Consider the following 24,128-nt stretch of genomic DNA (forward strand, 5'->3'; position numbering starts at 1 on the left):
GTTACTTGATTTAAAGAGTTTGTTTCTAAACCTTCAACAATTGAAGTAAATAAGGGTGGGCTGTATTGTGGCTTATGTTTTCTTCACGTGGCACATAATATTTAGGCAGCTGGCTGCTGCTGTTGAGGAAGAGTTCTATGGTCTCTCTTTTTTCGGAAATTCCTACGCATGTTTAAAAGACCATTTGTTGACCCGTCCTCCTATATATATATATTATAGTTATACCCCTCACAGGGTTGTCACAGTGCTATACTAAACTCTAATCCTTATTCCTTAATTACGCTTTCAGATCCAAAGCAGATAACGAAAATGGTGATCAAAACAAATGTAAATGAGAGGAATGGAAGTGGTGCCAAACTCAGTATTCCAACCATTGCTCTTCATTGCATTGATGGTGACTCAGTTTTACGTGCTGCAGTGGTCGAGAAAATTCGATATGCATGCAAGAACTGGGGTTTCTTTCAGGTTAAAAATGGAAATCCAGTTGACGCTTTGGACAGGATGGTATATGGAATGCGTGAGTCTCATGAGCAGGAAAATGGCCTTAAGAAGGAGTTGTGCGCAAAGGATGCTGGGAACAAGGAGCAGTACCTGTCCAGTAATCGTTTCTACAAATCCAAAAAAGGAAACTGGAGAGATACGTTTGTGTGTTATGGGTCCCAAACCCGAAGAACTACCCTCGGTTTGCAGGTATGCACATCATTATTTATAGTAATACCTAATTAATAGTTCTGATTTACAATCTAACTAGTCGATCGTTGCATGTAACTGAGTATCTCGCATGAGAGAATCAATTTAATTTCTTATAACAGCGTGTAACTGTATAATGTAATTCATCCTTTTCCATGAATACCTCAAATTTATACAAAAATATGCCTACATAGTGTATAAACACAAACTCCTCCTCATTTGCGTCCTTAATTTTGTAAACAAAGGCCTATTTTAACGTAGTGGAATTACTAAATATAATTTGCCTTTAATTAGGTTCTTAGCCATTACTTACCTTCTTAATAAACAATAATATTATTTAGTCACACTAACAGTATTAGAGAGTGTGTGCCAACAAGTATGTTTTGAGTATCTAAATAGCATTACTCATTAATAATTTTTTATTATTATTATTTTTTTTTTTTGAGCAAACGATATTACATACACTATGTGACATCCCACATCGCCTAGGAGAGTGATCCTTATATGTATATTCTCATCTCTACCTAGCACGAGGCCTTTTGGGAGCTCACTGGCTTCGGGTTCCATTGGAACTCCGAAGTTAAGCGAGTAGCGCGCGAGAGCACTCCCATGATGGATGACCCACTGGGAAGTTCTCGTGTGAGTTCTCAGAAACAAAACCATGAGGGTGTGGTAGAGGCCCAAAGCGGACAATATCGTGCTACGATGGAGTCGGGTCCGAGAAGTGATCCGCCCGGGGCCGGGATGTGACAAATTGACACATCCCAGCCCAGGCCCTCACCACATCCCAAACTCGACTCAATCGTAGCACGATATTGTCCGCTTTGGGCCCCTACCACACCCTCACGATTTTGTTTCTGGGAACTCACACGAGAACTTCCCAGTGGGTCACCCATCATAGGAGTGCTCTCACGCGCTACTCGCTTAACTTCGGAGTTCCGATGGAACCCGAAGCCAGTGAGCTCCCAAAAAGCCTCGTGCTAGCTAGAGATGGGAATATACATATAAGGATCACTCCCCTAGGCGATGTGGGATGTCACACACTAAGGGAGAGTGGAGTAGGCTAAGCCTCACAACGGGTTAGCAATAATGTGGTTCAAATTCATCTTGTTAAAAACAATCAAATGTCAAGTATATAATATATAACAATTTGCACAGTTTATTTATGATGGAAAAATTAAACAACAGATACAATAATATATCAAAATATAATTACTTAATGAAATTGCATATAAAATCACAAATCACTGACTTGTTCTTTGAAGATAGAGGCTTGCAGAAGCAATCTCCTGAGACAGAAATTCATCCCTACACCAGTGCAGCAATTCAATGGACGTCTATCTTGCATGATACAACTATCTAACCCAAGTTCTTGCACTCGAACTTGGATTCTTGGCGAATTGGTTGTGGCGTTTCTCTGTGAAGTATGAAAGGATGCGATGGAATTGTTGTGTTGGTTTCTGATATGACGGCCATATATATAATGGCGTAATGGAGCAGTTAAAGTCGTTCATGTTTATCTTTAAGAATGGTTGTAACTGTTCACATGATCAGTTTTATCCTTTCGGAAAAAATTGAATGCAAAATAAAAAACGTAAAAATGATACTTGCGTTTTTCATCCATTCAAGCCCAAGAGCCCCAAGGCCCATCTTTGACATTTAATATATGCACCCAAACCCTCCAAGTCTAAGGCCTAAGGTCCATGGCTTTGGCCCAATTCTTTTCAAACTATAAGTGAGTGAACTCACTTATAAAGGTGACTTTCAGAAAGGTTTTAGGCGATGTGGGATTGGGAGTCCCCCACAAGTTCCAACAATACCCCACATTTTCTATTCAAACTCTAGCAATACCCCACATTTGAATAGAAAATAAGATACTAACTAAATTAGTAATGTCTTTCCAGATAACTTAGATATGATACGCATCGGGATAGGTGTCTTTTAGACTTGAACCTTCTCTAGTGAGTATCGGATTTACCTAATGAAACAGTGAATTTAATATCTTGAACTAATCATTCTTAGTAGTAAATCGAAATAATAAGTATCACACATATCACATCTTGACACATTTCAATTCATACAGTTGTGTTCATTTTGGTCTTGAACATATCCTGATTTCAAAAGACCTTTAGAGAATTGTAGCCATACCAATTCTCAAAGATGCGACCCCACATCAATATCATATAGGTAATGCTAATAAAGAATATCTTGTTCTATGCATCTTAACCATAAGATATTAGCATTATTAAGAATAGTTATTCACCCTCTTTGTCTTACGGGCAACACATTGTTTTCCATCGTAGGAATGAGTAAAGATTGTGTGTTTCTTACTTTGAGTTTTCCTCAACTAGTTTGCCTATTGAACCTAGACCATGGAATCTCCGATTAGCGAGGTTAGGTTTCCGTCAAGTTATAACTCATTGAGTTGGCTTTAAACCCATTCCCCTTGATGTAAATGCCACTTGATCCTTGGATAGGCCTTTTGTCAAATGATCGGCAATATTCTCCTTAGATTTAATATAATCAATGGAAATAGTTCCATTCTTGAGTAGCTGTCTAATGGTCTTATGTCGTCGCCTTATATGTCTTGACTTCCCATTATATTCAGCGTTTTTGGCTCGACCTTTTGCAGCCTTGTTGTCACAATGTATACATATTGCAGCCACAGGCTTGGGCCATAATGGAATATCTTCCAAAAAATGTTTAAGCCATTCAGCTTCATCAGCAGCTGTATCTAAGGCTATAAACTCTGATTCCATTGTCAAACGTGTTATACACGTTTGCTTAGTTGATTTCCATGACACAGCTGCTCCACCAAGTGTAAATACATATCCACTTGTGGATTTACTGTCTGTGCTCCCTGAAATCCAATTTGCATCACTGTATCCTTCTAATACTGGGGGGGATATTGAGTGTAATGCAAACCATAGTTCATTGTAGGTTTTAAGTATCTTAATACCCTTATTAAAGCATTCCAATGATCTCTTCCAGGATTACTTGAATACCTACTTAGTCGGCTTATTGAATAAGCAAGATCAGGTCTTGTACAATTCATAATGTACATCAAGCAACCTATAACTTAGGTATACTTCAATTAAGATACGCTCTCTTCTTCGTTTTTAGTAAGTTTATGAATGGGATCAAAATGAGTTACTGCAGGTTTACAATCATAATGTACAAACCTTTTTAGAACCTTTTCAACATAATGTGATTGAGTTAGGACGTATCCATCTAAATTCCTTAGAATTCGAACTCCAAGAATCACATCAGCTATTCCCATATCTTTCATATCAAAACTAGAATGTAGCATTTTCTTTTTGGAGTTAATCGCATCTTTGTTTGTTCCCATTATAAGCATGTCATCAACATATAGACATACAATAACACAAGCATTTTTCGTTTGCTTAACATAAATGTATTTATCACTTTCATTGATTACAATTCCATTCGTAATCATATTATGATCAAATTTTTCATGCCATTGCTTAGGAGCTTGTTTAAGTCCATATAATGACTTAATCAATTTGCAAACTTTCTTTTCTTGACCTTTGACAATGAAACCTTCAGGTTGTTCCATATATATTTCTTCGTCTAATTCACCATTTAGAAATGCGGTCTTGACATCCATTTGATGTATCTCAAGATTGTATACAGACGATGTAGCTATTAATAACCTTATAGATGTTATTCTAGCTATTGGTGAATAAGTGTCAAAGTAGTCAAGTCCTTCTTTTTTACGATACCCTTTGGCAACTAAACAAGCTTTATACTTGTCTATGGTACCATTTGGTCTCAATTTCCTCTTGAAAATCCATTTGTGTCCTATTGGTTTATTTCCAGGAGGCAAATTAACCAATTCCCATGTATTATTTTGCAAGATGGATTCCATTTCACTTTGAATAGCTTCTTTCCAATAAGGTGCTTCAGATGATCCTAATGCAGCCTTATAAGTTTGAGGCTCTTCTTTGGTTACAAAAGTGAGGAAATCAGGACCAAAATCCTTTGCAATTTTTGCTCTTTTACTCTTCTGCGGTTCCATATCTTGGCTTTGAACTCTAAAAGTTGAAGCATGATTATCGTCATCATTTCTTGTAGTATCATCATGTACTCTTTTGTTCAAAACAAATGACCTATCTTTATAAGGAAATTTTTCCTCGAAGAACTTATCTTCTACAGATTCAAGTATTGTATTTACATGAATGTCTGCAATTTCAGATTTATGAACCAAAAATCTGTATGCCGAACTATTATTGGCATGACCAATAAATATAAAATCCACTGTTTTTGGTCCAAGTTTTTGTCTCTTCAGAAGAGGCACTTGAATTTTTGCAAGACAACCCCACACTTTCAAGGTTTTATATGTAGGTAACTTACCTTTCTAGATTTCATAAGGAGATTGATTAGTCTTCTTATGTGGAATTTGGTTCAAAATCGTGTTTGCAACAAGGAGTGCCTCACCCCATAAATTATGTGGTGCACCAGAACTATTCAACATGGAATTAATCATATCCTTCAATGTACGATTTTTTCTTTTAGCCACTCCATTTTGTTGAGGAGTATATGGTGCTGGTGTTTGATGTATTATTCCATGTGTCGAACAAAATTCTGCAAGTCATTAGATTCATATTCACCACCTCTATCCAATCTTAAGACTTTTATTCTTTTGTCTAGTTGGTTTTCGACTTCGTCTTTAAATGTCTTAAACATGTTTAAAGCTTCATCTTTACTATGAATCAAATAGACATAACAGTACTTGCTGCAATCATCAATGAAAGAAATATAGTACTTTTTTCCTCCACGAGTTGGTGTGGATTTGAAATCACAAAGATCACTATGGATTAAACCAAGTATTTCATTTGATTTTTCCACTAATTTATATAAGTGTCTTGCATATTTAGATTTTGTGCATATCTCATATTTAGATACTTTGTTCATGGAACATTTGGGCCATAGGCCTAAGTTAACCATTCTTTGAAGAGAACGAAAATTAACATGACCTAATTTTGCATGCCATAATGTAGAGGACTCAATCAAGTAAGCAGAAGAAGCACTAGGCTTGTTATTATTATTAATAGCATCAGCAGAAATTACATTCATTTTGAAAAGCCCCTCAACCGGGTAGCCCTTTCCCCACCCTAGGTGATTACAAACTTATCAGATTCAAAGGCTATTTTGAAACCTTTGTTACTCATAAGCGAACCAGAAATCAAATTCTTGCGAATATCAGGAACATGCAGAACATTGGTGAGTGACAGCTCTTTTCCAGAAGTGAGTTTAAGCGTCACTCTTCCCTTCCCTGCAATGGCAGATGCAGTTCCATTTCGTATTTCCCATGTATAGATTTTCTCCACCATCAACTGATTGATAAGAAACAAATAAATTCCGATTAGCACAAACATGCCTTGTTGCACCTGTATCAACCCACCAATCACTGGAATTAGTCATTAAATTGACTTCAGATACAACTACAACAAACTTGTGTTCTGCAATGTTTGCTTGATTAAAATTGTCAATACTCTGATCCTTCCTATGGCAACAATCCTTTGCCTTATGACCTGTCTTTCCACAAACTCAGCAACCTCTTTTGATTTTCTTGAAGGTTTTCCCTTTCGCAGCAGTTAGTGCTTTCTTTGCAGCATCCTTACCTTTGTTTTTCTGATGGTGCCTTGCCTTGTGTGAGTCTCCTCCTTCCACAACATTGGCTTTTGCCTCCAACGATGAGACATCATACTTCTCATTTTTGTGATGATCCTCTTCCACACACAGTTTGAGAATCAATTGATCCATGCTCATGTCTTCAGTTAGATGCTTTAGATAAATCTTAAGGTTTTCGAAGGCAGTTTCTCTATAATAGAGCCAACCACAAAACCTTCTTTCAGACCAAGATTTTCTTTATCTAACTCATGAACAATCACTTGGAGTTCTTCAACTTGCTTGACAACAAACTTGGTGTCACTCATCTTGTAATTCAAGAATTTTCCAATCACAAACTTCTTGAAACTAGCCACTTCAGACTTATACTTCTTGTCCAGAGACTCCCACAGTTCTTTTGATGTTTTATATGATGAATAAACATCATACAAAAAGTCATCCAAAGCATTCAGAATGCAGTTCCTGCATAGAAATTTACTGTGAGTCCATGCTTCTATAGCCTGCAGAATTTCAGTAGGAATATCTCCCTCTTCTAGTGCTTTAGAGGCCTTAGAAATAATGACATGACTCAAGTTCAAAGTTGTTAAATAGAACAACATCTTCTATTACCAACATTTGAAATCAACTCCCTTGAATTTCTCAGGTTTCTAAACATATTACTTAACGACACCAACATTTGATTGATCCATGGAATCAAATTTTTTGTCTTAGATTGTTAGAAACAATCAAATGTCAAGTATATAATATATAACAATTTGCACAGTTTATTTATAATGGAAAAATTGAACAACAGATACAATATATCAAAATATAATTACTTAATGAAATTGCATATAAAATCACAAATCACTGACTTGTTCTTTGAAGATAGAGGCTTGCAGAAGCAATCTCCTAAGACAGAAATTCATCCCTACACCAATGCAGCAGTTCAATGAACGTCTACCTTGCATGATACAACTATCTAACCCAAGTTCTTGCACTCGAATTTGGATTCTTGGCGAATTGGTTGTGGTGTTTTTCTATGAAGTATGAAAGGATGCAATGGAATTGTTGTGTTGGTTTCTGATATGACGGCCATATATATAATGGCGTAATGGAGCAGTTAAAGTCGTTCATGTTTATCTTTAAGAACGATTGTAACTGTTCACGTGATCAATTTTATCCTTTTGGAAAAAACTAAATGCAAAAATCAAAAACGTAAAAATGATAATTGTGTTTTTCATCCATCCGAGCCCAAGAGCCCCAAGGCCCATCTTTGACTTTTAATATATACACCCAAACCCTCCAAGTCTAAGGCCCAAGGTCCATGGCTTTGGCCCAATTCTTTTCAAACTATAAGTAAGTGAACTCACTTATAAAGGTGACTTTCAAAAAGGTTTTGGGCAATGTGGGAATGGGAGTCCCCCACAAGTTCCAACACATCTTTGGCTAGAATCGAATCTAAGACCTCTCACTTACAGGTTAAGAGAAATATCACTAGACCGTAGTCCTACTAATTCCATGAGTTGGAAGACTTGTAGAACAAATAGTGAGTGAATATTTTTATCACTTAATGAACAATAATGCTATTTTGACACGTTGAGTGTATTAAGTAGGGAGTGTTTGTCAACAAGTCAGTTTTGGTGTCTATACATCTCAATAAAAAAAATCATGATCAGTTCATAAATTGGAGTACTCTGCAGAGAAATAGTGATTGAGTATTCAAAGCAAGTGAAGAATTTGGGATATACTTTGTTTTAGTTGCTGTCTGAGGCTCTTGGGATGAATCCCAACAAACTTAAAGACATGGATTGCGCTAAGGAGCTTTCTATCTATGGTCACTACTACCCACCATGCCCTAAACAAGAATTGACTATAGGCACCGACCAGCACACCGATGGCAGTTTCATCACCATATTATTACAAGACAAAGTGGGTGGCCTCGAAGTTTTGTATGAGAATCAATGGGTTGATGTTCCTCACATGGAAGGAGCTCTTGTTATCAATGTTGGAGACCTTCTGCAGGCAAGTGCTCATAAAGGGACCGTTAGCCACTTTTCGTTGTGCTAATTTTATCAGTGTTTTGTTCCCTTGTTACTTGATGACCAAAATTCATGGTCATCACCCATCATTCGTTAGATTTTGATATTAATAAGGGTGGGGAATGAATTGATGTGCTTTTAATGTTTTATCTTTACCATTCATATCAAATACAAGGAGGAGTGACCATGTCTATTCTTGATCACTTATGATCAGTGAAACATTTTTGGTGACAAAGATTATACATTATTGTTATCTTATTGTGAGGCTTAGCCCACTCTCTCAACCCCTTAGTGTAGATATATCGTTTAAAAAAAAAATTTTAAAAACTGATATATAATTCTTTGTTGCTTTGGAGCAGCTCGTGACAAGTGACAAGTTCATCAGTGTTAATCACAGAGTTATAGCGCAGAGTGTAGGCCCAAGAGTTTCTGTGGCAAGTTTTTTCATGCCAGATGCTCGGCCAGGAAATTCAAAAGTTTATGGACCAATCAAGGAGTTGTTATCAGAAGAAAATGCCCAGATATACCAAGAAGTTAATATTGAAGATTATCTTAAACACTACCTCTCGGAAAGGGTTAAAGGAAACAGTGCATTTGTTTTGCTACTCCCTAGTCGTCGTGGTTGGTAGCGGCGGATCATATTGGCCCCAGGCTGAGCCTCTGATCGTAGGGCTTGGGTTTTCTATTCCTTAAGCTCTTCTTTTTTTTTTTTTGTTAGGTTCATTTGTCTGGACTTCTCATTTGTTTCGTTTATCCCTCGTCGTCGTGGTTGGTGGCGGCGGATCATATTGGCCCCAGGCTAAGCCTCTGGTCGTAGCGCTAGCATTTTCTTTTCCCTAAGCTCTTCTTTTTCTTTGTTAGGTTCATTTGTCCGAACTTCTTATGTGTGTTTTAGTATTCTTACTTGTATGGTGACGAATCTGTGTGTTGTCCTCTCTAAGTTCTAGCACCTGGCCATGGTGTAAAAAATTCAAAATAATATGCTCAAAAATAAAATAAGTGTTATAAATAATACGTGGATGGCCCACATGAATAGTGATTCCTTTGCCTAGAAAATGAATGAGAGGAGGAGTGGGAGGAGGAGGAGGAGAACATAAAAAAAACGGAAGAAAGAAAGAGGAAGGAATAGAGAAAAGAAAGAGATAAAGAAGAGGGAAAGAATAGGGAGAAAATAGTAAGAGTTATCTTTGTACTTTTATTATTCCAGATAATGAAAAAAGAGTAATACTGCTGCTCCTAGGATGTACTATAGTTACACTGACTGTTGCGGAACCTCGTAAATATTGTGTTTTATTTCATTTATTCCACTGCACACATACCGTCGTTTTCATAACACGTTATCAGCACAAGAAGCTCTCGCATCACAAGAAAGCACTACAATGTCCAGTTTACACAGAATCCAGATTCGTGACAATGGTTCAAAACAACATCGTTCTCAGGTATTATCCATCTTTTTCCATCATTTTCTTCTACCCTACTGCGCCAGAAGCGCCCCACCTAATCCGGTGAGAATTGAGTTTTCCCAAACGACCTTGAGTCGTCATAAAATCAAGGAAGTGGTACCTGAAAACTGGATTCCAAAGATCTAGAAGAATCTCATCAGACTTGGAAACCCAGATTGCATTGTTCTCGATGGATCTCGAGGACTCACGATAATTCTACCTTTGAGTCTTACGTTGCTCAACCCGGGCCCCATGGCTATCGTCTTTTGATGGCGTTGTCACAAAATCAAGGAAGTGGTACTTGAAAACTGGATTCCAAAGATCTAGAAGAATCTCATCAGACTTGGAAACCCAAATTGCATTGTTCTCGATGGATCTCGAGGACTCACGATAATTCTACCTTTGAGTCTTACGTTGCTCAACCCGGGCCCCATGGCTATCGTCTTTTGATGGCGTTGCAAACCCATGAAGGAATACAAGTTCTCGTTGCCCCTGTGGCCATAGCCTTGCTCACAACGCCTCTCTCGATGAAATGAAGGTTGAAAGCAATGGCCTTGAGCCTTGTGCTCGACCCTGGTAATCTATACGTCGGAGAAAGTCGTTTGCCAGCAAAGTGCACCAGATAAGGACCAAAGGATTAAAATCCCCATTTACATTTCCCAAAATCTGGCTGAACGGTCCAATCCAAAAGAATAAAAATAAAACAAAAGTGAAATGGGGTCAAAGCTTTTGGAATGGTGCAGTTTTGGTTGCACCATAAGAAAAAGAAAAATTGATAGTGGGAACTAATGATGGCACCACCACCATGTGAAGAAAAAGGTTTTGGAATAGTCCGTTGGCACTAGGTGGGTATATGTAGTTCGGGGCTGGTAAGGGGCGAGTTCGAAAATTTGAAACATAACACAGGGTGGGTCTACAAAATTAGCAAGGTGAGCAGGTTTGAAAATAAAAAGGAATAGGCCCTGGCCAGGCTCATTTATAGCATGGATAATGGATTTGATTAATATGATTTAATCAAATCCAAAACTCTCCAGCATTTTTTTTCCTTCATCTCAGAGACTGTCATTCAATCTCCCTTTCTCATATTCATTCACGACTCGAGCTTGAGTCAAGTTCTCGACAGCAGCCATCCATCACCATCTTTCTGGCTAATTACGACCACTATCAACAATCACCATTATTTACCTCCTCGATGATATCACAGTTATAGAAGTCACCAATACCATCACTGCCGTCATGGCCACCACGACTCCGCTACCTTTGAGCTCTCAGTCAAGTCGCTGGATCGTTAAATCTTGGTTGTTGACCAATCAATCTGGTCCAACTCGGCCAATTTTGCAGCATTCTTGACTCGATCAACAACCTCATCGCCATAATCCAAGACTGGAATGGACTCTCATGGCTGCCGACTAGTTCGTCGGCATCGCATGTCTTAAGTTTCTTGTGGATATTTTTTTGGGTTTTTTTTTTTTTTTTGTGGTTTTGATTTTGTGTTGGTTGGGTGGATTTTATGGTTCTATATTGATGAAGATGAAGACTAAGGAAGATAACTTGAATGGTCCAAGTTGTATCTGGCTTTTCCGGCACCATCTGGCCATTAATGCATTTGGGTTTTCCAGCACCATCCGATTTGACCATTTGGGTTGTCGCGGAGGAAACGGGGAAACGGTTTCTCAACGACTTGAATGATGTCGTCTCTTTTGTGCTAGTGAAAAACAAAATACAATAAGAACTGTGGACCCGCCCCAAACGGGCCCGTTTGAAATGGGCCGAGTTAGGTCTGGTTCCTAAACTCTAAATCCCTCTACTTGGCATGGCCTGCCCTGTTACATTTTAAAATGGGTAGGGTCCAGTTTCTCCAAATTTGGGCCCGACCCGACCCATGCCCAGCCCCAGTTGGCACCATATGAAAAGAAGAAGAAAAAGAATGATGATATTCAACATAGGCCATCCAGTGCACTTCTTTACTAAAAAGGCCTGATACTTTTGTTTTTTCATATAATTATAATATGAAAGGTGTTGGTTTAAAGCCCTTATCACAAGTTCTATTTATTTAAAGCACTTTATTTATAGTAGGTGGAATTATAGCCCTTTGCTTTAAGTTTTGATATTTATGTGAATGGTGCTTGTTTGTACCATACTTGACCAATCCCGAAACTACTAAGCACCGGTCAATAGTATATCGTCAAGGACCCACAAGACTTTTCCTCCAACCAGGAGGCCAATCACAACATGACACATGTCGGTATCAGAGGCCAATCACAGCGCAACACGCGTCGACATCAAAGGCCAATCACAACACGACACGTGTCAATGTTAGAACAAAGCTAGAAACTCTCTTCTATAAAAAAGGATCATTCTCCCACAATAACCCCTAATGTCATTTGTACTAAACTATTCACTAGAACTCACTAAAAGAGAGCTTAAACCTATGTATTTGTGTAAACCCTTCACAATTAAAGAAAACAAGACGAAACAAAACAAACAAAACATAACCTAAACCTTCCAACGTTTGCCTCAGGGCTTTCCAATGAAACATGACATGTCAAAGATCATTACTCACATAGTTTTTAGTCTTCCCTCCCCTCAAGCATATACTTAATCATAGTCACCATTCACTAGTTCGCATTTAATCAATTAAAACACATTTTGAATGTAGTAACATGCCTTAGAGAACTCCCTCAATTCCTCACTAGTTATGCACTCAATTTTCACTCAGATTTTCTGACTACACACCCTACACTAGTTATATGTGAGAAGATTGATGTAAACATGAAAAACTAGTACTCACATATGTTATAACAAAGAACGCAATTTCTGGAGTAATTAAACGTGTTTAGATATGATCTCATGAATGGAATGCTACTACTTAGATGCGAGAACCAGTGACACCATATGCTCATACCAAATTCAAACTCCACAATTGAAATGCACAACACTCAAGATAGAAGTCAAAGGTTGTAACGGGGCTTGGGGTGTTGGCTAACAAGGAAAGATAGGGATAAACAAAAGTTCTTTACGCAATAGCAAGCAAAGTAACGAAATTAAGACCTAGAATTCCATTAGAATGCAGAAATCAACTTTTAGACAAATAGGGAAGATTCAAACAACTCTTAGGGCCTAATTCATTGTTTTGGGCCCTTACTTCAACAACCAAAACTTTTCAACTATTTTCAACTCTTTTTTTTCTTTCTTCTTTTTTTTTTTTTTTTTTTTTTTTTTTTTTTAGCCGTGCCTATGGCACATAAACTCATATCAATAATCCTTCCCCCACACTTATTTTCTGCAACACATTAATCAAAAGGGAATTCATTCATGCTTACTATGCTTCAAGAACAAGGATACGGATGGTCCTATTCTAGGCTAGGTGAGGATAATGTGGGTTAACAAAGAACATGGGCTAACACGGCTCAATGGGGTTAACTTAAACACAAAATGAGTGAAGGGCACATGGCTGTTTGGCTTTAATGGTGGTCACTACACAACTTCATCTTGAATATGTGTTATGCAAATCAATAACATGCTTTGAATGAAATGGGCATGAGTTCTAGCATTTGGAACTAAGTGATGAAACGCCTTCTAAGTAGTAACCAAGCAAAGAATAATGAGATCATGCAACGATTTTAGAAAACAATAATGCACAGATTTTAACTCTCCAAATAACGTTTAGGCTCAAGTCTCACAGGGATGTAGCGTTTGTTAAGTTCCTTCCTTCAAGCATGTTACAAAAACTAATTTTTTTCTTTTGTGATTACATATGAATTCGTAAACTATAACTACAAACAAGCATAAACCAAAGAGTATATCAAACGTTCATCCATGTTTGTAACTTTCTTTAACCATCATGCAATTAAAAACCAAATCCTCATCATTGTGTTGGAAGGTACCCTACGACACAAACAAACATACAAACACAACTCTTTTTGGGTTTTTCAAAACAATTTTTCAAATTTTTAGGGGATTTTCGGATTTTTCAAAATAACACATAAAAAGACTCTAAAAATAGCTTAAAAACACTTAAAAACAGTGGAAAACAAGTTTAGACATGTTAGGTGGTAATACCCTACAAATTTCATGCAAAAATATCTCAAAACAGAATGTTACCCCCCCCCCCACACTTAAACTAAACATTGTCCTCAATGTTTTAGACACAATTGAACACATTACACATAACAAAAAGTAAGCAACAAAGGAAAAGGGTTTAGGGACGCAAATCTGAGTGTGAAGCGATTCCCAAGTTCGTCCTTTGCTGATTGCATGGGTTGCCTCCCAAGTAGCGCTTGCTTTAACGTCTTCCAGCCGGACGAAACCTTCTTTTAATCTTCACTCTGGCTCACGGCATGGAGGGGTATGTCCTCCACGGTATACTTCTTGAAATTTCTCGTAGTATGGCTCACTGAATGGGTGGGGATAATGATCCTCCCTGATGGTGGTGTTTCGGTTCCGACAATCCATATAACTGCTCCCACCACCTTTATATCGATTGGGCTCCTGCACCAACGAAGGTAACAACCTATTAGTTGAAGTAGGAATTGAGATTGGAATTGAAGACTTACAAACATAGTGTGGTGAGGGCTCAAAAATGGCAGCCCTTTCAATAATGTTACTATGGCGACTTTCGGCCATATTGGGTGGTTGTAGACCAATCACTCCAAGTTCTTCTCCAGCGGTGGTTCCCGATACATCCTTCTTGATAGGTATGGATCCTTTCGGCCCCATGTCCTTACGCACATCTATGACAAAGCAAGAATGGCAATCGTTAGGATTCTTAATAGAGTCATAAACATTAAATTTAATTATATCACCACCAAACTCCATTGTTAGTGCTCCTTTGGCCACATCAATCTTGGTTTGGGCCGTTTTCATGAACGGACGGCCTAGCAAGAGTGGCAATGATGGAGCATCGCTCGAATCCTCCATTTCTAGGACATAAAAATCTGCAGGAAAGATGAGATGATTGACCTGCACTAAAACATCCTCAAGGACTCCCTTGGGATAAACATTAGATCTATCGGCCAATTGTATGATTACACCATCATTTTTCAATACTCCTAGGTTCATAGATGCATAAATTGAATATGGCATAACATTTATAGAAGCACCTAGGTCTAGCATGGCAGATTCAAATTTAGTGTTACCTATCACACAAGGAATTGTAAAACTACCCGGATCTTTGCATTTGGGGGGTAGTTTGCGTTGCAATATGGCGGAGACATTTTCACCTACCTTTACCACCTCCTTGGTCGACATCCTCTTCCTAGTGGTGCAAAGCTCCTTTAAGAACTTGGCGTACCTCGGGACTTGCTTAATGGCATCAAGTAAAGGAATGTTTACTTGGACTTTCCGAAACGTCTCCAGAATGTCTTTTTCCTGCTCCTCCTTCTTTGTTTGCATAAACCTGCTAGGAAAAGGAACATCGGGTGGAACAAAGTTATAATTAATCAATTTTGAACCCAACTTACCTTTGGTGGCCGAATGGGATGAGTTGGGTGCATTAATGTCCCTAGGTAGTTGCGGCAAGGGTGTTTGTACCCTTGCCGTGGGCTTGCTTGCCTCCTCCTCTTCATGTTGCAGCTTTTCATCCTCTTCTTCGCTTGATTTTGGTGGTTGTGGGGCGGTTCCAACTTCCTTGCCACTTCTCAAGGTAATTGCGTTGGCGGTTTCAAAGCCTCCCTTCGGGTTTGGAATGGTTGAGCTCGGGAGCTTGCCTTGGTCTCGGAATTGCCCTACAAACTCCGCAATCTGCCCAATTTGCTTCTCTAATTGATCCACCCTCTTATCTTGGTTTTGCATGGCTTTGGCTTGGTTTTCCTGCCCCTGAGACAAATTAGTTAGTAACTTAAGAAGTGTATCATTATCTAAGGTGTTACCTGAACTTGTTTGGGCAGATTGTGGAGGTGCTTGTGTGGGTGCGAATGGCTTGGTGAAGAAGCCCGGGGGTTGTTGCCTAAAGCCTCCTTGTTGTGGTGGTTGTTGGGGCTCCCTCCATTTGAAGTTCGGGTGTCTCTCCAACCTGGATTATAAGTGTTCGAGTACGGATCGTTCCTTGGTTGGTTTTGGCCCTGAAATCCAATTGCATTGGCGCTTTCCCATCCACCATTTCCTATGAGTTGTGGGCACTTCTCAGAAGCATGTCCTTGGATCGAACACACCCCGCATACAATCGGTCCTTGCACCCTCATTCCTTCGGCCATCTGAGACACAATGGAAGTAAGATTAGCTAATTGTGAATGAATATCGAGTGTGGAACTTACCTCATGCACTTGCTGTCGTGGGGGTCCTCTTTGGCCTACTCCTTCATATTGTTGAGCGTTCAACGCTCGGTTAGCGATCAAGACCTTGGCATCCATGGGCGTCTTGTCCACCAATGCTCCACCCGCCGAGGCATCGAGCATTTGACGTTCGATTGGTAGGAGCCCCTCATAGAAGTATTGCAGAAGTAACTCCTCCTTCATCTGATGCTGTGGACAAGAAGCAACAAGAGATTTAAAACGTTCGTAATACGTAGGAAAAGACTCACCATCTTCTTGTTGAATGCCACTTATCCTTTTACGCAAAAGGATGATTCGAGAAGTTGGGAAAAACTTCTCCAGAAATGCCCTCTTCATGCTCTCCCATGATGTGACGGTTCCGGGAGCTAAATCATACAACCAATCCTTGGCTTTGTCCATTAAAGAGAATGGAAAAGCCTTCATCTTCAAAATGCTTCCGTCGACGTTGACGGGAATCATGCTTGAACACACCACCTCGAATTCCTTCAGGTGCTTGTTCGGATCCTCCATGGCCAACCCATGGTATTTCGGAATATGGTGGAGCAAGCTTGACTTCAACTCGAACTCCTCTGTCTTCCCTTCGGCAGATGGGGGATATTGGATACACAAAGGTGCTGCATTACCCAATCCCGAAGCTGCAAGCTGCTTGAGTGTCCGGGTGTCCACGGCCATGACTTGTGGTTCCTCAAAAATCCCTGTCGTGGGTTCCTCCTCCTCCTCTAGGACTTGTTCCTCGAGGTCAGATTCCGGGCTTGGTGGATTTGGTTCGTGTTGCTTCCTCGTCCGTCTCAAAGTCCTCTCAAAATCGCTGTCAAAATCCGAGATATGCTCACGAATCGGTTGAGAACTCCGAGTCATGCACTAGTACCTAAAACAAGGAAAACAAAACAAGGTCAGAATTCTTAACAAAAACTAAATTAAACAGAAAGTAACAATCCAAGGGATTAGCAAAGTTGCTAATCCCCGGCAACGGCGCCAAAAATTTGATGCGAACTAATTAAGCACACAAATTAAAACCCTCTTTTGACAATTGTAGTAAAGATGCAAGTAGGGATCGTTCTAGACCGGGGATTAGGAGGGATTACTAAATCACTTGGAGACTGACTCAAAAACGTAAAACAAACGTTAAAAACAATAAACTAGACTCAAAGAATGCAAAACTAAACAATAAAACACAAACTAAGACACGTTCTAACTAAATTGAACACTAAAGTAAAGGGGGATTGAGGTTTTGACGAAATTAAACTAAATGCAACGATTGTAATTTAAAGGCAGAATGTAAATATGAATGTGATGAAAATATGGATGAATGCTAGCTAGAAGGTTCTTCTCCACACATGTCACACTTGCATACAATTTGATTTTCAGTTGGTCTTTCGATGAATTATGAAACTCAACACCCCGGGTTAATTAGGTCCGCTTAAATTAACCGTCAAGTTTTCCTTAAGTTAATGAATTGGATGATTGCATGCGACAACCCAAAGCATTCCCCACAAGTTCCCTACATGAATTGCATAATAGAGATACAAGCAAGAATCATTAAGCATCATGAAAACTATAAGTGTTGACGAGGCATTCGTTACTATGATTGCATGAAACTTATGCCAAGAATTTATTTAACGCGATTGTTTATAAGCAACCTCCACTACTTGTGAATATAAGTTCATAACTATTAGGTGAAATTCACTTATATTCTAGCGTCATATTCATGCATGAAAATTAAGCGTGCACTCTCAATAAACATACACAAATAAGTTATCAATCAAGCAGTTAAACAAATTGAATCCAAAATACATGAAATTCCAACCAAAAGTAATCAAATCATATTGCAAGCATAAACATGGTTTCGAATCACCCCCTAACTAAATAGGGATTTAGCCTCTCATGTTCACAACAAGAAAAATAAAATTGAATTTAAACATAAAGAACAAAGGATGGATTACACCTAGACTGCCCAACGATTCCACGTGAATTGGTGCGCATCGAAGCTCCTCTTTTCTCTTCTCCTTGCTGCGGCAGATTGGTTGTGGTTGGTTTTTGGATGTGTTTCGGGGTTAGGGATGGTTTAATGGTGGTTTAATGGTGCGGCAAGGTTGTGTGGTGGTGTAGGAAGGTGTGTAAGGTGGTGGAGAGTGGTGGAATGGCTGCGGCAGTGATGGGGGAAGGCTGGAAATTGGCTAGGATGGAAGGAATATGCACGGATTATGGAAGGAAAAAAATGGAAGAGAATCTGTGATGGTGGCTGCGGGATGAAAGAATGGTGTGTTAGGGTGGCTGCGGATTCAATTAGGTTTATTTTTTGATAATTAGTGTGAATTGGTTGCGGCTGTGATGGAGAAAAAGTGAATGGCAGATTTGCGGCTTGGTTAAATGAATGGGATCATGGCTGATTAGAATAAGGAATATGGTATAGAATATTAGGGTGAATGGTGTGCCAAAATGCATGGCAAAGAAGACTAATCCTATATGGTGGCTGCGGCTTTAGATTTTCTTTTTGGTTTCTTAGGTTAATCATCAAATGGGGGGCACGGCTTAGATAAAAATAAAATGGGATGGTGGCTGCATGGTAAATAGGGTTATTAGGGTGTGACGACTAGCTTAGGAATTATATATGGTTTAGAAAAATAAAACCCTAGCTTATTAAATCAAAGGCTTACAAAAATTAGGAAATTAAATAAGAAATATAAAGGTGCGGCTAGGATTGAATTTGGGAGAGAAATAGGTTTAATTCAGAAATAAAAGGGCAAGGTGCGGCTAGGGTTAGGTTAGGAGAGGGAAATAGGGTTTAAGTGAATGACAATGGACTTAAATACCCCCCCTTGCACGGCAAGGGAAGGAAAAGAAAGTGCAAGGGCACGGCTTGGGCTTTAAAGTGGGCTAGGGCCATGGTTTTGTGTCCTAAAATGCATACAAGGCCGTCAAAGTGGCTAGAAAATACGGACGTTTAAGTTTAGGAAAGGTTACCAAAATGGGAAACTTAGGGTTAACTTTCCTACTTCAAGTAGGAAACCTTGTTTGAGTAGGATTCCTCGTTTTGGTAAGAATTCATCGTTGGAGTAGGAATTCGTCGTTTCTTCAAGTCTTCAACTCATTCATTCCTCTTTCGCTCCAAAATACTCCAATTTGCATCTTCTTGCACACTTTGGCCTTATAATCTGAAAATACACAAAAGTGGCCTTAAACACTAAAATAGCTAAGTAAACACAACATAAATGCATGAGAACAAGCTAATTAAGTCGCATGAATATGCTCCTATCAGAATTATAGCCCTTTGCTTTAAGTTTTGATATTTATGTGAATGGTGCTTGTTTGTACCATACTTGACCAATCCCGAAACTACTAAGCACCGGTCAATAGTATATCGTCAAGGACCCACAAGACTTTTCCTCCAACCAGGAGGCCAATCACAACATGACACATGTCGGTATCAGAGGCCAATCACAGCGCAACACGCGTCGACATCAAAGGCCAATCACAACACGACACGTGTCAATGTTAGAACAAAGCTAGAAACTCTCTTCTATAAAAAAGGATCATTCTCCCACAATAACCCATAATGTCATTTGTACTAAACTATTCACTAGAACTCACTAAAAGAGAGCTTAAACCTATGTATTTGTGTAAACCCTTCACAACTAATGAGAACTCCTCTACTCCGTGGACGTAGCCAATCTGGGTGAACCACGTACATCTTGTGTTGTTTGCTTCCCTATCTTTATTCATTTACATACTTATCCACACTAATAACCAGAGCAATCTAGCGAAGGTCACAAACTTGACACTTTCTTTTGTACCAAAGTCCTTACCGATTTTGTGCATCAACATTTGGCACCGTCTGTGGGAATCGCACTTATTCCTACTCTTTCCAGCTTTGTCAACCTGGTTTCCACCATTCGTATACTTTCTTTCAACCAGGCACTCCTCTCCAACATGGGGAGTGAAGGGAGCCACAGTACGCAGAACGACACCCCCCTCGCATTTAGTACGAAGCACCAAAAAAAGGAACGAAAGAAGTTTGCTCTTCAGGCTAAAGTCAATGAGCTAGAGGCTTAGAACAACAAGATAGCGATAAAGAATGAGATCCTCCAGGAGCAGTATGAGAATCTCTTCGGGATGCTCCATAAAGCTAGGCATACTCAAACACACGAACTCATCGCCCCTGGGAAGTCAACCACTAACTGGGTGCCCCCCAACACGAGGGATCACCTGCCTTCAACATGGATATCCCTAATGGGGAGCGAGTTACTCATCAAGGTGTTGATCAATATGAGACCTCTCTCGACCCAGCTGCTTCGACCCGAACCAGGAGAAGTGGAGGAAGGCACCTTTTTGCAAAAGAAGTAGATGGATCAAAAGCCGTTTATCGCAACTGTCGGGACTTCCTGAGGCAACGTTGAGAGAACCTCATCCACATAAGCTCAAATGTCAATGACCCAAGGGTTTCTGAAAGATTTGATCTTCTCTCATGCCCCAAGCCAACTGCCAATCTAGGGAATGAGCGACATGTCCTAGAGGAATATAAAGGTACAGGGGACTCGGGGGCGTTTCGACAGGCTCGCCCTGGAAGTCAGTACGGTGAGTCCAAAGAAAAATCTCATGGTCTTGATCAAGCTTTCCTACTTCCAAGAGGAGATGGAGACTTACGGAAGAAAGATCCAGCAGTACCTGACTCCACTCAGGACCCCCTTGTCCTACAACTCCTTGAGGAAGTAAACAAGTTGAAGGCCGAACGTCAAGCCAAAATACCTAACTGGAACCAACCTAGGCTTGGCCCTCTTACAAGGAGGATCCTCGACACCCCTTCCAAGCAAAGATAAAGCAAAAGCTTGGCTTACAACTCTACTTGGAAATGAGGACCCGATTGAACACCTTAACCTCTTTGAGTCAACCATGGCATACCAAATGCACCCCAACACTCCCACTATGGACTTTATATGTTGATGGCTCATCCAACCAACAGGGTTGTGGAGTAGGACTAATCCTGACTACCCCCGACAAAGTGGCAATGGAGTATGCTCTTCACTTCAAATTCAAGGCATCAAACAATGAGGCCGAGTATGAGGCCCTTTTAGCAGGCTTACGTTTGGCCAAACACCTTGGAGTTAAACAAATTAATATCTTCAGTGACTCCCAATTGGTGGTTAACCAGGTCACGAACAACATTGACGCTAAGGATAACTCCATGGTAGCGTATCTTGCGCAAATGCAGCGTATCAAGCACTTCCACTACCAAATCACCCAAGTCCCTCGAGCGGCAAACAGTCATGCAGACGCTTTAGCTCGCCTTGCCTCGGCAGTGGAAGACAAGATTGGGAGAAAATTTTATGTCAAATTGTTGGCAACACCAAGCACCATGGTCGCAGAAGTGTGCAACTTGCAACAGGGGGATAACTAGATCACCCCAATTTATAAATTCCTTGTTCATGGCACCCTCCCAAATGATAAAGTCCAAGCTAAGCAGATTCGATACAAGTCTACCCGCTACCTGATCATTAATGACCAACTCTACAAGCGAGGTTTTAACCTACCATACTTACGGTGCCTCACACCTACGGAAGCAGAAATTGTCCTTTGAGATATACATGAAGGAGTCTGCAAAGATCATGCTGGATCTCGATCCCTAGCACACAAGACTTTTTGCCAAGGATATTACTGGCCAACACTCCACCAAGATGCCATCAAAATATCCCGCTCATGTGATAAGTGTCAACGCTACGCAACTATTCATCACTCCCCTCCCAAGCCTCTTACTCTTATGATCAGCCCTTGGCCCTTCGCCCAATGGGGACTTGATCTGATCGCCCCAATGCCTGCAGGAAAGGGCAAGGTCCACTATGCAATCATTGCAGTTGACTACTTCACAAAGTGGGCCGAAGTAAAACCCTTGGCAACCATTTCTAAGGCAAAAATAGAAGACTTCGTATGAAAGAACATCTTTTGCAGATTTGGCATTCCTAATGCGATAGTCACGGACAATGGGCGACAGTTCGACAACAAGAAGTTTAGGATGTTCTGTTCTAAGTTCAACATCAACTTATGTTTTGCCTCCCTAGCTCATCCCCAGTCTAACAAACAAGTTGAGGCCATCAACAAAATAATCAAGCGCACTTTGAAAACCAGCTTGGACAAGGCTAAAGGTTGTTGGCCAGAATTTGTACCCCAAGTTTTGGTCATACCGCACTTCATATCGGACTTCAGCAGGAGAAACTTCATTCTCACTTGCCTTTGGTACAGAGGTCGTTGTCCCAGTTGAGCTTAGCAAGCAATGTTCCGAGTCCAGAACTACATGCAAAGTGAAAATGACAACTCACCCTCAACTTGGATCTAGTCGAGGAACACAGAAACCAGGCTCACTTGAGGAATGTCGCATACAAGCAGCGCATCTCCAACTACTATGACTCAAGAGTCAAACCTCGCTCTTTCAAAGTGGAGGACTAGGTATTAAAGAAAAGACTACTCTGCGACAGAGTCCCGAGTGAAGGCACGCTCAGCTCAAATTGGGATGGACCGTTTGAAGTTATTGGCATCAGTCGCCCTGGTTCTTACAAGTTCAGGAGCTCCGATGGCAAGACCCTTGGCCATCCATGGAACGCTGATCACTTGAAGTACTATTACAAGTAGACTCACACTGTACAAGTGTTGAGCTACGGCCATTCGGCATCCTATGTAATGAAGGCCATTTGGCATCAATTCAATAAAGAAGTGATTTAGACAACTTGGTCTAACTTCCTTACATCCCTATCACTAAAACGCTCAGGTTTGAAGCTTCAGCACGAATGCTTACAACATGAAATAAAGTCTAAGTATATGTCAACATGACTTATATCCAAACGAGGGATCTATTCAAACATAGCCAAACATTTATCAATGATATACAAATACTTGGCAATTAACATCAAAGCACACCGTACAAGGTTGCAAACATACACAAACAAAAAACCCTCAGCCTTATAACATGGCACATGCTAGACAAACAACAAACTAGTACATTTAGAATACATGGCACATGCCATACAAACAACAAACTATTACATTCAAAGTACATGTAGAAAAAAAAAGGGCACTATGAGTCATCTTTATCTGAGGCCTAACCCTTGACAATATCACTTTGCGTTTCAACCGCATCGTCATCACCACCATCCTCGGTATCTCCAGAACCATCCTCACTCTCCTAAGACTGCTCACCGACATTAGCCTCATTATCAAAGTCATCTTCACTACTAAGATCAACTGTGAGGACGAAGGCTTCACCTCTTTGTCGGTACTCATCCATCTCATCACGGTACTTTCGAATAATGCTTTCATTATCGTAACGCTCAAGGACGACCATCCATTTCCTTTTCTCAAAATTAGCCGCCCGGATACAGTGAGGTTTAAAAGCGTCGTGAAAGGCCTGGGAACCTAAGAACTCCTGTACGGCAGCTTCCCTCTCAGTTGGGATACTCTTCTTTAGCTCAGAAACTTCAACCAAGGCACTATCCAACTCCCCTTTAACCTTGGAAACTTCGAGGATAGTGGTCTCCAACTGTTTCCCAGTTCCCTCCAATTGTTTCTTGAGCCTCACGTTCTCACCATTTCGCCTCTTCAAACTCTCAAAGTGTTGATCTTTGAGACGGATGTCCTCAGCCAAAGCTTTGCTCGTTTTTCTGGCATCATTCACAAGCTGGTTATTCTCTTTAAAATTTGCCTTGTACTGCTTGACCTCTAGTAATCTTTCGTCATACTCAGTCATGACCTACATGACAGGATGATCGTCACTACCAAGAAAAAGAGGGAAGAAAATAAAGAAATGACAGAATAACACTTACATAAGAAGATAGCCTCATCATCTAGTCACAATCTGATTCATTCTCATTTAGCGGCTCGCCAAGCTCGTTAACAGTGGATCAACGTCCTGCTAGGCAATTATTGATATACCTAAAACTACTTGGCTACATGGCAACCTTCAAATCCTTCCAATGGATGCTGCCAACCTCTTCCTTATACTTCCTCTTACGGTTGGAGCTAGGGTCACCTTCTTGGTCAATGGACTCCATGGTTGGAGGAAAGAT

At 40.1% G+C, this 24,128-nt stretch overlaps 1 protein-coding gene and 2 pseudogenes across 1 annotated transcript; 1 reads left to right on the forward strand and 2 right to left on the reverse strand.

The window, feature by feature from the left end:
• Window positions 1-309: 309 nt before the first annotated feature.
• Window positions 310-8,992, forward strand: LOC148690211 (1-aminocyclopropane-1-carboxylate oxidase homolog 1 pseudogene; annotated as a pseudogene).
• On the reverse strand, window positions 6,262-7,031 carry LOC148690212 (uncharacterized; annotated as a pseudogene).
• Window positions 8,993-23,248: 14,256 nt separating the features above from the next.
• LOC148690213 (uncharacterized) lies at window positions 23,249-23,906 on the reverse strand. The gene is made up of 2 exons (XM_088687218.1): window positions 23,886-23,906; window positions 23,249-23,812 (listed from the first exon to the last, which is right to left on the reverse strand). The coding sequence occupies exons 1-2, from the start codon at window positions 23,904-23,906 to the stop codon at window positions 23,249-23,251; spliced, it is 585 nt and encodes a 194-aa protein (XP_088543344.1).
• Between the last annotated feature and the right edge of the window lie 222 nt (window positions 23,907-24,128).

The sequence above is a fragment of the Pyrus communis genome, chromosome 16 (genome assembly GCF_041283825.1).
Source record: "Pyrus communis isolate YQ-2024b chromosome 16, ASM4128382v1, whole genome shotgun sequence".
Classification (NCBI taxonomy): Eukaryota; Viridiplantae; Streptophyta; class Magnoliopsida; order Rosales; family Rosaceae; genus Pyrus; species Pyrus communis.

Excerpts from the sequence above, each read along its gene's own strand:
- LOC148690213 (XM_088687218.1), bottom strand. The coding sequence starts at position 23,906 with ATGATGAGGCTATCTTCTTAT. Across the intron at positions 23,813-23,885 it reads TGATGAGGCTATCTTCTTAT|GTCATGACTGAGTATGACGA; the intron begins GTAAGTGTTATT and ends CCTGTCATGTAG.